General features: G+C 41.8%; 1 protein-coding gene across 10 annotated transcripts in view; it reads left to right on the top strand.

Annotated features, from left to right (window-relative positions):
• The window catches only part of PDE8B (phosphodiesterase 8B), a gene marked incomplete at its 5' end in the record, with an annotated part of 264283 nt that overhangs the window by 242966 nt on the left and 7474 nt on the right, over positions 1-13843 (top strand). For 9 of the 10 annotated variants that reach the window (XM_080803412.1, XM_080803414.1, XM_080803415.1 and 6 more), the window contains 6 exons: positions 4273-4349; positions 5738-5902; positions 8685-8730; positions 9160-9295; positions 10177-10375; positions 12782-12999. In XM_080803412.1, the coding sequence (XP_080659538.1) occupies positions 4273-4349; positions 5738-5902; positions 8685-8730; positions 9160-9295; positions 10177-10375; positions 12782-12999 (841 nt within the window). The remainder of the gene's footprint in view (positions 1-4272; positions 4350-5737; positions 5903-8684; positions 8731-9159; positions 9296-10176; positions 10376-12781; positions 13000-13843) is intronic. The other variant, XM_080803416.1, reaches the window with a different exon arrangement.

Here is a 13843-nt window from a genome sequence, read left to right as displayed (position 1 = left end):
CAGCCACAAAACAAATCTCAACAAAAGCAAGATTGGAGTCATACCATGCATCATTTTGAACCACAAGTCCTGAAAATAGGTATGAACCACATGAAAAAAGCAAAAAGAACATAGATACATGGAGGTTAAATAACATTCTACTAAATAATGAATGGGTCCATTAAGAAATCAAAGAGGAAATGGAAATATGCATGGAGACAAATGAAAATGAAAACGGTCCAAAATTTTCAGGTACAACAAAAGCAGTTCTAAGAGGGAAGTTTATAGCAATACAGACCTACCTTAAGAAGATTAAAAAAAAAAAAAAACTCAGCCTAACCTTACAGCTAAAGGAGATATCAAAAGAAAAAATCAAACTCAGAACCAGTAGAAGGAAAGAAATAATAGAGCAGAAATAAATGAAAACTAAAAAAGAAAAAATAAATGAAACCAGGAGATGGTTCTTTGAAAAGATAAATGAAATTGATAAGCCTCTAGCCAGATTGAAACAAACAACTCAACCAGAAATGAAAGAGCAGTAGTAACACCACCAACACCACAGCACCACAGAAATAAAGTTATAAGAGAATATTATTAAAAATCATATGCCAACAAACTGGATAGCCTAGAAGAAATGGGTAAATTACTAGAAACATAGCACCTCCAAAAACTGAATCAGGAAGCAACAGAAACTTTGAACAGACCAGTTACCAACAATGAAACTGAATTAGTAATCAAAAAACTCCCAAAAAACAGACAGCTTCACAGGTAAATTCTACCAAACATTTAAAGAGTTACTACCTATTCTTCTCAAATGATTCCCAAAAAAACAGAAGAGGAAGGAAAGTAGCCAAATTCACTCTATGAGAGTATTACCCTGATACGAAAACCAGATACAAATGCTACAGAAAAAGGGAATTACAGGCCAATATCTCTTATGAACTTAGATGCAAAAATCCCCAATAAAACATTAGCAAAATGAATTCAACAGTACATTAAAAAAAATCATTCATCACGATGAAGTGGGATTTACTATTGGGATGCAAGGGGAGGTTCAATATTTGCAAATCAGTCAACAAGAGAAAGGATAAAAACCATATAATCATTTCAAACTGAAAGATTCAGAAAAAGCATCTGACAAAGATGACAAAAAAATCTGATAACTTACATTCATGATGAACATACCTCAACATAATAAAGGCCATATAAAACACCCACAGGTAACAACCTACTCAATGCAAAGAAGATTTTTTCCTCCAAAATCAGGGACAGGACAAGGATGTCCACTGTGACTTCTATTCAACCCAGTACTGGAAGTACTAGCCACAGCAATTAGATAAGAAAAAGGAATAAAAGGCCTCCAAATTTCTATGGAAGAAATAAAACTTTGATTATTTACAAATGACATGATAATATGTAGAGAAAGCACTAAGACTCCACCCAGAAAGTACTAGGACTGATAAATGAATTCAGTAAGGTCACAGTATTAAAAAAATCAATGTACCTAAATCCTTTGCATTTCTATACACTACTAATGTAGTAACAGAAAAAGAAAGTAAAAAAAAAAAAAATCTGATACACAATTGCACCAAAAATAATAAAACACCTAGAATGAACTCAACCAAGGAGGTGAAAGATCTGCTGTACTCTGAAAAGTTTAAAACAATAATGAAAGAAATTGAAGATGACACAAATGACTGGAAAGATACTGCAGACTCATGGATTGGGAGAACAAATATTAAAATGTCCGTACTACCCATCCTAAAAATTTAATGTAATCCTTATCAAAATACCAGCAACATTTTTCACAAAAGTAGAATAAATAATCATAGAATTTGTATGAAACCACAAAAGACCACAAATAGCCAAAGCAGTCTTGAAAAAGAACAAAACCAGAATCACAATCCCAGGTTTCAAGTTACACTACAAAGCTGTGGTAATCAAAGTAGTGTGGCACTGGTACAAAGCAATGCATTAGTCAGTGGAACAGAATAGAGAGCCCCAAAATAAACCCATGATTATATGGTCAATTAATCTTTGATAAAGCAGGAAAGAATATGCAATGGGAAAAAGACTGTCTCTTCCACAAATAGTGTTGGGGAAACTGGACAGCTACATGCAAAAGAATGAAGCTGGACCACTTTCTCACACCATGCACACAAACTTGAAATGACTAAAACAGAGATGTGAGCCCTCAAACCATAAAAATCCTGGAAGAGAGCAGAGGCAATAATTTCTTGGACATTAGACATAGCAGAATTTTTCCAAATATGTCTCCTGAGGCAAGGAAAATCAAAAATAATCTATTCAGACTATTCCAAAATTAAAAGCTTTTGCAGAGTAAAAGGACCAATCAAGAAACTAAAAGACAACCTACTGTATAGGAGAAGATGATTGCAAATATACCTATCAAATAGAAGGTTAGTATCCAAAATATATTTAAAAACTTACACAACTCAAAACCCCCAATAATCTGATTAAGAATGGGCAGAAGACATGAAGTTGTTTATCCAGAGAAGACATCCAGATGGTCAACAGACAAATGAAAAGATGCTCAACATCACTGATCATCAGGGAAATGCAAATCAAAACCCTGATGAGCTATCACCTCACACTTGTTGGAATGGCTGAAATCAGAAACATGAGAAGTAACAGTATTAATGGTGAGCATGTGGAGAAAAAGGAACCCTTGTGCACTGTTGGTGGGAATGCAGATTGATGCAGCACCATGGAAAAAAGTATGGAGGTTCCTCAAAGAATTACCATAAGATCCATTAATTTCCACTACTGGGTCTTTTACCCATGGAATACAAAAACACTGATTCAAAAAGATATATGCACCCCTGTGGTTATTGCTGCATTATTTACAATAGACAAATTATGGAAGATGCACAAGTGTCCATTGATAGACGAATGGATAAAAGATTTAATATATATGTATATATTATATGTAATATGTGTGTATATGTTATGTGTAATATATGTGTGTTTATATTATAATATATATAATATGTATTATATATATTGTGTGTATATATTATATATAATATATATTATATATGAATATATGAATTCAGTTTTGGACATGTAAGTAAGATAGTTCAGTAGATATGTCAGGTAGGCAGCTGAATATACAAAGTTGAAGGTCAAAAGTATATTGTGTGTATATATTATATATAATATAATAAATTTATACACACAATATACTTTTATTTTATTTTATATATTATATATAATATATACACACAATATATTATATATTTTGTATATTACATATACAAACCCAATGTAGTAAAGATAAAGATGTTATACATTATATATAACATATGTATAATATTATATATAATGTATACACACACACACACACAATGTAGTATTCCTCAGCCATAACAAAGCATGGAATCTTGCTGTTCGCAACCACGTGGATGGATCTGGAGAGCATAATGCTAACTGAAATAAGTCAGAAGGACAAATATGTATGATTTCCCTCATGTGGAATGTAAGAAGCAAATAAAACCAAAAAACCCCACAAAAACCAGAAAATAGACCTTACCTATAGAGAATAAAGTGGTGGTTACCAGAGGGGAGGTTGCTGGGGGGCGGGGAGTGAATGGGTGACAGAGATAAAGAGTACACTTACCATGATGAGCGCTGAGTAACGTATGGAATTGTTGAATCACTGTATTATACACCTGAAACTAATATAACACTTTTTAAAACTGTACTGGAATTTTAAAATTAAATTTAAAATTGGAATTAATTTAAAATGAAAGTTTCTATTGATTAGAGCTAGAACCATCACTGGATTCTGGGTGTTAAGAACCTAGGGGCACAGGGAGGTCGAGAGGCTGGCCCTAATTACTGAGAGTGGACTCCTTCATCTACGCCCCACCCTGACCATGGCCCATGCTTGCTTTTCCACACTGCAGTTACCCAATCACGTGGTCAACAGCTGGGGACTGAAAGTTAGGAACTGTCAAAGTTGGGCTTCAGTGATTTATGGGGAAGTGAGATGGGGCCTCAGGATCCCATTACCCCTCTCTGAAATTACCCTTCTGGAACTGGGACAACTAAAGCACCATCAAGGTTCCAGGCCAGAGCACCTTTTCTAGACTTTGGCAAGTAGTGCCTGATGTCTCAGCCTTATAGGATTAAAGGATGGGCATATCTTTTGCTTTGTGGAGGGCAGTGGGGAAACATGAGAAGCAGGTCCCCAGTCCGTGAAGGGCTCCTTTGGTGCATTTAGCCAAGCTGAGCCACCAGAACCAGCTACAACTTTCTTTTTCTCTTCAGCACCAAGCCTACAGAATCGTCGCTATCCATCCATGGCAAGGATCCATTCCATGACCATTGAGGCTCCCATCACAAAGGTGAGTGGCAGCTGCTGCCTCCACTCTGCAGTCAGGGCCACCCAGCACTGGGCTAATTTCTGGAGATAAAGTCATGAATGACTTACTACTGATACCACAGAGAGGAAGCATACTAAATAAACACATAATAAATAAATTTGTAGTTATAAATTGCAATGAATGTTAGTAAGGGAAACTGTAGGGTTCTAAGAGAAAATTAGATTACTATGGCCCTCTTCGTGTTGGGTGAGGTGATCAGGGAGAGTTCTCTCTAGAGGAAATAATGTTTGAGGTAAGGACTGAAGAATGCAAGGATGTTAGAAGAAAGGGTGGGCGAAGAGAATTCTGGACAGAGGTCACAGCGAGGGAAGAAGCAGAGTTGATTGGAGTACTGGAGGATTGGAGTATTTGAAGAAGAAAGTGAAAGACAGTGTGGGTGGCTAGAGCTTGGAGACTGGAGGTGGGGGTTAGGGGGAGAAGGGTTCATATTTTAGTTGTTTGCAGAAGAAACCACTGGAGAGTTTCAAGTGGGGGAGTGACATGATCAAGTATGTTATTAAAAAGAACACCCAGCTGCCATGAAGAGAATGGACTAGAAATGACAAGAATGAAAGAGAAGAGGCCAGTTTGGGGCTTTTCCAGAATTCCAGGCCATGAAGTGGTGTCAGTTGGATTAGAGTTACAGCAGTGGAGATAGAAATGAATAGATGAAGAAATATTTAGGGGTAGAATTAATTTAACTTAGTCATGAGGGACACTAGGAGAGGTGACAGAGAAATGGGGAAAACGGTTTGTCAGCTGGGGCCTCCGGGTTTTGGATTTGAGCACAAGTGGATACAAGTGTTGTTTTGCCCAGTGTAGGAAGCAGAGAAGCAGCTCTTGTCTTTGATTTTTTTGTTGTTGTTGCTCCATTTGTTCACTTGCCTGCTTTGGGGAGAAGGGAGCAATATCATGAATTCAGTTTTAGACATGTAAGTAAGATAGTTCAGTAGGTATGTCAGGTAGGCAGCTGAATATACAAAGTTGAAGGTCAAAAGGAGTTGAGACAAGGGTGTAAATTTGAGAGTCCTCGGATATGGATCATAGGGGTCCAAAATCATGGAAATAGCTTATCTCTGGAAGGACTGGAGAGTGAAAGAAAGGCCCAGCACCAGTCTCCAAGGAGCTCCAACCTGTAGAAGAGAGCCAGAGAAAGATCAGCAAAGGAGCTGCAGAAAACCTAGTCTCTGTGGTAGGAGCACCACCAGCAGAGGGGGGACGGAAGAATGGACTGGTTTGGTGGAAACACGGATCATTTTGAACAACAAAATGTGTTACCATCTGATTTCTTACCATTTCCAAGCATACGTGTAACCTTTGGGAATTAGAATCCTAATATCCTCAAATTTATTCTCTCTTTACTTCCTTAGGTTATAAATATCATCAATGCAGCCCAAGAGAACAGCCCCGTCACAGTAGCAGAAGCCTTGGACAGGGTTTTAGAAATTCTACGGACCACAGAACTGTATTCCCCTCAGCTGGGTACCAAAGATGAAGATCCCCACACCAGTGATCTCGTTGGAGGCCTGATGACTGTGAGTGATGAGGGAAGCCCAGAAAGGCAGGGGAGAGGCAGGAAGTGCCCTCCAGAGGACACAGAACATGTAACATAGACACTGGTGCCTGTAGTTGCAGAAACATCTGTCGTGTGGGCTAACGTCAGCAAAACCAGAAGCATCTGCCTCAAAAGTTATTATCTGAGTGGTAGAATTCAAGGAATTCTTGAATGTATCTTTCCATGAAGCTAACTGATCACAGCAATGGGAGACAGTGCTTGAGAATCCTCATTACAGTAAAGAGTAGCAGTTGATGGAGGGTGAAGTATGCACAGGGAAGCCCTTGTCGATGTCTTCCCCTTGACCCAGGGCAGTGTTGGATTGAGGGTTATGGCTAGGTCTCCTTGGACAGCAGGCTCCTTATATCATGCAAGGGTTTGTACTTAGACTACACCACAAAATCGTAAAGAAAATCCTTTGTTAAAATCAAAGCTTATATAGAAGTTCCCCCACTTAACGACTGAGCCACCCAGGCGCCCCCACCCCCGACCCTAGAATCCAGTAAAGGCAGAGCTGAGCTGTTCTGGCTCCGAAGGGTGAGGTGAGGCAGGGTCTGCCCCCTGCCAGCTCGCCAGTACCACCTGCCTCAGCCTCTGTAACCACCAAGAGCAGCTGATTTTTTTTTTAAAGATGTATTTATTTATTTATTTATTTGACAGAGAGAGAGAGAGAGAGAGATCACAAGTAGGCAGAGAGGCAGGCAGAGAGAGAGGGGGAAGCAAGCTCCTTGTGAACAGAGGGCCTCATGCGGGGCTCAATTCCAGGACCCTGGGATCATGACCCGAGCCAAAGGAAGAGGCTCAACCCACTGAGCCACCCAGGCGCCCCGAGCAGCTGATTTTTTAAGGACTCATCTGTTCTCGTGTTTTTATGTGATCTGTTTGGTGGCAATCCTCATATATCAGCAAGTGAAGAAAAAGGAGAAGATTCAAATTACTCATTTGTAATCCTAATCGGAGGCTGAAACTGGAAGTACTCTTTGGGAGGAAAACAGACTCCTGGAGTCATCTCTGTGTTTTCTGTCCAGCCCTGTCACCATATGCTGGGTTGACTGGTTTTGTAGTCCATTCTCCTTGTTCCTGCTGAAGGTCTTTAATGAGCCTGTAATCTAGTGACCCTCCCACCATTGCTTTCCTGTCCCTGGGCTGGCCTTGGCTGTCCCATCCCAGTGCAGCGTAAACTTGAGCTCTGGAGAACGCTGGCAAGGGTCATTCAGGAAGGCAGCCACAGCTGAGTCGCAGTAGGAGGCCTTTGGTTCTTGGAGCTACGTTATCTGCCCTCCTTGCCTCTGCTGGCGTACCATCTTGTGGTTCCTCTGCAGGTAAGGCTATGAGGAACCAGTGTAGAATTCTACCTCTTCTTATTTGGTTTTGGGAACCAGAAAAAGAAAGGCAAAACAAAAACAGGAATACCTTGCGATACCTACCTTACAGGCAAGACAGTTGTAGCCATGGTTACTTGCCTACTGATAAGAGTTTTAAAAATTAAGGGCTTGGCCTAAAGATCCAAGGTATGACTTCAGGGGAGCCCTACATTAATACTTTAATTTTTTAAGATTGATTTACTTATTTTAAAGAGGGGGAGCACCCAAACAGCAGGTGAGGGGCAGAAGGAAAGAGAGAAGCAGACTCCCCACTGAGTGCCAAGGCCTCCATAGGGCTTGATCTCGGCACCGCGAGATTATGACCTGAGCCAAAATTAAGAGTCAGAGGCTTGGGGCGCCTGGATGGCTCAGTCAGTTGAGCATCTGCCTTTGACTCAGGTCATAATCCCAGGGGCCTGGGATAGAGCCCCAGGTTGGACTCCCCGCTCAATGGGGAGTCTCCTTCTGCCTGCCACTCTGCCTCCTCATGCTCTCTCTCTGTCAAATAAATAAATAAAATCTTTAAAAAAAAAAAAAAAAAAGAATGGGAGGCTTAACTGAGCCACCCAAGCTCCCATTTTCATTAATACTTTGAACCTTAGTGCATACTTTCTAGAGAGACAAGTAATTTTATAAATGACTTTTAAGCAAGATCTAAATAATTAGGTACTTAAGGGTGGAAAGCAGAGAGAAGGAAACTGAGATGCAGCACCATCTGGGGCCTAGTTCAAGAGCCTGGTAAATGGAAATCACCGGAATTCTTTCCACTCCCTTATGCTGCCTCAAACATCTCAAACCCAGAAACTTTATTTTAAAAGGCTAGTTGCAATGCCCATGTTGCAAAACAGAAAATACGGTTGGAAAAAAATTTAGATATAAGTCAAAAATCAGCCCACCCTTTTTAAGTTTTTACATTAAGTCATCCCCAAAATGTGGCCCATGACTTTGGTTTCCCAATATGTAAATGTAAGAATGCAAGAATAACACAGTCCCTATAAGGGGAAGTGGCGTTCCTTCAAAATAACCCACATCCAAAAGCAGGACCCCTTCTGTAATTGCACAAATGTGGCTTCAAGATGCCCGTAGACAAAGAGGGCATTCGAAAAAAGGCAACTCAGAGGTCAGATGTGAAATCTGAATGAAGTCCTATCCACTTTATTCTCAATTCTCCATCTCCTGGGACTAATAGTGGTAGAAGGGAGAATATCCTCTGTCTCATAGATAGTCTTTTTTTTTTTTTTTTTTCATAGATAGTCTTTTAATTTTGAGTTTCAACTTGGAGTTCCAGATTGGGTTGTTCAGGATGCAGGTCTCTTAGGCTAATGGGAGAAATGAGAGAACAACGCTAAGAGCATGGAAAGCAAAGCACACTTCTAATAGTAGCTTTCTTTATTCCAGGATGGCTTGAGAAGGTTGTCAGGAAACGAGTATGTGTTCACTAAGAGTAAGTTGTCATCTGTCCATGTCATGATGATAACCAGTCTCCAGCCTGTGCCTTCTCACATTTTGGGAATATTGTTTGGGGAGAGTGTTGTTACTTCCTGTTGGTCTCACTGGAGTTCACTGTCCCTGTGGTCTGCCTTTGAAACCAGGTCTCCCCACTAAAATTACTTCTTTGAGCACTGTCCGAGTAGGAACTGCAAATCTCTGTACATTTAAACAGTTAAATGGAATACTTCTTTTATTTTTATTTTTGGTTGGGGGATCTGGAAGTTTCATAATATAAGAGAAGAACCTGGAAGTAAAAAATCTTCCTACCCTTAGAAGTTCAAGACGTCCTTTCTAGTAGCTACCATGAAGATGATGACAAATGCTCAGGGGCACTCAAGATTCTGCAATTAACCAGCCTCCCCAACCCCATCTGTTTGCTCAGATGTGCACCAGAGTCACAGCCACCTTGCGATGCCAATAACCATCAACGATGTCCCCCCTTGTATCGCTCAGTTACTTGATAATGAGGAAAGTTGGGAGTTCAACATCTTTGAATTGGAAGCTGTAACACATAAAAGGTATGTGGCTTCTCTGGCTGCAGGTGGGGAAAGATTGATGGCCACGCTCAAGACTTTCACATCTGGATTTGAGGGAGACGTGAGTTCTTGCCACAAGAAACTTCACAGGTTCTACCAGTCATGCCATGCTGGAATGTCGAACAACCAGAGAGACTGTGGCCCCTGAGTGAGCTCCTTTATGGAGACAGAGTGGGTAAGATGTGGGATTAGCCTGGTGATGACCAAGGATGAGGACTTACTACGTGTCCTTTTCAGATTTATCCAGGTCATTCCTTTGGGCTAGTGAGCCAGGAGTTGCAAGTACTCTCAGCCCTGAACTGTTGAAGCTCCACCTCACAAAAAGAGTTTGAGAGCACTATAGACTTGACCTTGGATCTATCCCGGAGGCAGGGAAAAAATTAAATAACTCAGACCTCTTCTATAGTAGGAGAAGGCTTTCTTCAGGGGCTGTTGAGGTACAGGATGTGAATGATTCTCACCTGTACATAAATAATGTGATGGGAAATGGTAAGACTTTGCAGAGACCACTGTCCTTAGGCTCAGTGACTTCCTGAGGGGACACAGAGGAAGTACAGAGCTTGTGTAGAAGTAGAGATGGAGAGGGACTATCAGAGATCTATCTTGGTTGCTGGAACCACTGAGGCCATATGACTTAAAGACAATCGAGAAATCATGTATGGATCACCACGAGGCACCTGGTTGTGAATCAGTGACTGATGAGATGTTCTGTCTCCTAATTTGGGGAGGGAATATTTTTATGCCCTTGAGCACATGAAGTAAAAACGTCTCAAGAAAAATGCCTCTATTCCCCCATGTCATCAAAGAAAGCAGTTTCTAGACCAGTGAATACAGTGAATTGGGTTTGTTTTCCCTTTTTCCAGGCCACTGGTTTACCTGGGCTTAAAGGTATTTTCTCGGTTTGGAGTATGTGAATTTTTACACTGCTCTGAAACTACTCTTCGAGCCTGGCTCCAAGTGATTGAAGCCAACTACCACTCCTCCAATGCCTACCACAACTCCACCCATGCTGCCGATGTCCTGCATGCCACTGCCTTCTTCCTTGGAAAGGAACGAGTGAAGGTAGAATTTTGATATCAGAATCTAGTTACCTGCCTAAATTGGAGGTCCAGGAGCTCAATCTTACTAAATGTTAAGCCAAAAAGCTAACTTTTATGTATATATACACACACACTCAGATTAACTGATCATGTTGGTGTTGTAAAGACATGGCCTTTTCTCCCAGCTCTCTCCTCCCCCACATGCCTAAAGTAGTAATTGATGTCATGGTAGAGACTCCTTTGCATGCCTGGCTGATTCATGAGCCCATTCTCCAGGTACTCACAAGGAGCCCACTGTGACGGATCAAGGACAGGACTTCATTATTACAGCAAATGGTTACTTGGTCTAGAGGTTCCATTTTAGGATCAGAATTGGGCCAGTGGCGTATTATAAACCAGACAGTAATGAGCCATCCCACATTCTAATCATACATATATGTGTATGTATGTGTTTTGTGTAGGTGTGAATGTGTATATCCTATATTGATGACTTACATAATTCTGAGAGGTTTCACGTCCCTTAGTCATACTTGGAAGTGAGTAGTGTCCTCTACAGGTGCTGATTTATAGGACAGCCCTATGTACACCCCATGCACAGCTGGCAAGAGATCCCCTTCTCCCCTCCTTCCCTACTACCCTCACTTGCACAGTGAAGCTTATAATTCCTTTGCTGCAATTAGAACTGAAGCTTAGAATGCAGACACCCCTGGGAGCACTGCTATTTAGAGACTGAAATTCGTATCAGTCTGCAGTGGCCTGACATGAGATCATCTCCGTATTCTAAGACCCTGAGTACTTAGAAGAGTGGCAGTGGGTCAGCCAGAAGGAGCAGAAATGTCACCAAAGTGGGGAGAATTTGCCAAAGCCGATCAGCCGGAAGCTGATCTTGGTATTCACTTTAATTATCAACAAAATAAAGAATGTGGTCCAAGAGTGATGCTTTTGAAGATCTTTATCACCTGTGGTTAAAAACATGACATGAACCTATGTTTGTACAGCCCTTTCTTGGAGGAGCCAGGGCACTTCCAGATCCCTACTGCAGGCTCACAGCCCTCCGCTATATGCTGCATGAGACACTGCACCGCTTAGGCTGCACCGGGCCAGCAGAGGACAAAACCTAAAGCATAAATGTCAAGACCAAAGTGATGGCAGCCCCTGCAATCCAGAGTTGGAGATGAACCTCACTTAAGCAGAACCACTCTAGAAAAATAGAGACTGAATGCTTGATAAATCAGGGAGTTCTTGGTCACTTTATCATCTCCCTTACTCTCCCTCCCCTAAGAATTTTCCTTTAAATTGTGAATTCTGCTAGCGTCTGCAAAATCTGACCAAATTTCTCAAATAGCGATGGAAACAAGGCTAAGACTGTAATAAATTTAAAAGACATTTTCTAATTCTGACAGTCTTGCCAGACAATCAGAAAATGTAAAACTGCAAGGAACCTTGGAGAATTGGGCTGGAAGGAGCTCTTGAGCTCAGAGATTTATTTTTTACTTGTGTGTGTGTGTGTGTGTGTGTGTGTGTGTGAGAGAGAGAGAGAGAGAGAGAGATATTTGTGCCTTTCCCAGTAAACTGTCAACCCCATTAGTGCAGAAAGCATGCTAGTATAGTTCATCATTGTAGTGCCCACACTCTACTAACTAGAGCCCAGTAAGCCTAGAAGAAATGATTACTGAATGAATTCCTAAGTTATAGGATCTCTTACATGATCGTAGCCCATTTAATAACCCCCACCTAAAGTTGTAATCTGAGAAAACATTTGTATGCCCTTGCACTCTGGTTTATGTTCTCAGATTAATACAGCAAGAGCTTAAGGAAGAGGGTCTCCTTTTTGCCGTTGCCGCCTGCTAGCCTAGAGCTGAATTTGGTTTTCAGCGGCAAGAGCTGCCTTAATCTTAGTTGTCCTCGGAAAATTCTTTTTCTTGTCCATGATTCTCTTGTCCTGCTTGGTTCTAATCCTTTTACCTTGGTGTGAAGAGTCTTGATGTATTTGTGCCACTTACTGCCATTCTCTCACTCTTTGCCTAAGTAAGCAAATGAAATAAGTAATACTTGGGATCATAGGCCATTCTATGCTCTCTCCACTCATGGGAAAATGTCACAGCAATACCACAGGGCAAGCATTTGGAAAGGCCTGTTTGGCTTCCTGCAAAGAGCCGGAGTGAGTGGGTGCTGGGAAGAGAATGTAGGCATCCATCACAATAGATGTGTCCCATAGCTCAGATTTCTGTTTCCCTCCAGGTACGTTGCAGCATAGTGGAGTATCTGTGCTGTGTCCTGGGTAGCTTCTCAACTTCTAGGAAGTCAGAGAAGGCTCATCAGGCGAAGAAAATATTCTGGTCATCCCATCCCTCCTGAGGCACAGATAGGAGTGTAGGTCTCTGACAGCCAGTGGGTAACATTCACCCTTGCCTCCCCTCGGCCCCAGGGAAGCCTCGATCAGCTGGACGAGGTAGCAGCACTGATTGCGGCCACGGTGCACGATGTGGATCACCCGGGAAGGACCAACTCATTCCTCTGCAATGCAGGCAGCGAACTCGCCGTGCTCTACAATGACACCGCTGTCTTGGAGAGTCACCACACTGCCCTGGCTTTCCAGCTCACGGTCAAGGACAGCAAATGCAACATTTTCAAGAACATCGACAGGTTTGTGGTGTTTGGGTTCCTGTGCTCAGGTCTGTGAAGTATAAGTGGGAAATGGCGTTTTCCCTAACTTCTCCAAGTCCTGAGCTGCTTTGTAGGGTAAGGAAAAGGAGAAAGAACAATAGTTGGACCATTAATAAGACATTAAGATAGTCACCTTGCCCTTGTAACCTTGTAAGTTTACCTGTACTTGTCAGACTGCTTTTATCTTTCGGAATTTCATTTGGTCTTCAGTGAGTTTGTGGACGTGTTTTACATACCCCAAAGTAATTAGAAATATTGATTGTCTTGCTAATACGTACAGCGGAATTTTTACCCTCCCAGGAGGACATCCTGCCTTTTGTGTAACTCAGGGAACATGCATCCTTCCTCATCTTCCCCCAGTTCAAGGTTTGCCACTTAAAAACCCAACTCATGAGGAGATAGTGTTGTTCTAGATGTCCCAGCAGAGATGTTAGAGCCCAAAGGGTGGGGCAGGTCTCCCCCTTCCTGGGCTAAGTGGGCCAGCCGGGAACAGACAGGAGCAATCTCTGGGGGCCACCACAGACCTGCAGTCACTACGGCTGTTGCCCTTGGAGCAGCGGCCAGGCTGGAGGGCCAAGCAGACACAGAGCACAGAGCTCACTCTGGCCACAGGGACCACACTTCGACACGAACGTAACACACTGGTTTCTAGAAATCTGAGAAAACACAGAGACCAGTTATTCTACTTTCAGAAAGTTTCATCAGTGTCAAGGACTCTTTTTAGAACTTTCACTGAAAGAATTTTCTCCAAGAGCCAACTCTACTCAGCTCTTCATGCTGGCTCCTGGAAGTTAGAAGAAGATGGTAGCACCTGGAGAGTCAT

Source organism: Martes martes, assembly GCF_963455335.1.
Source record: "Martes martes genome assembly, chromosome: 5".
Lineage (NCBI taxonomy): Eukaryota > Metazoa > Chordata > Mammalia > Carnivora > Mustelidae > Martes > Martes martes.
This window is presented reverse-complemented; position numbering and strand designations above follow the sequence as displayed.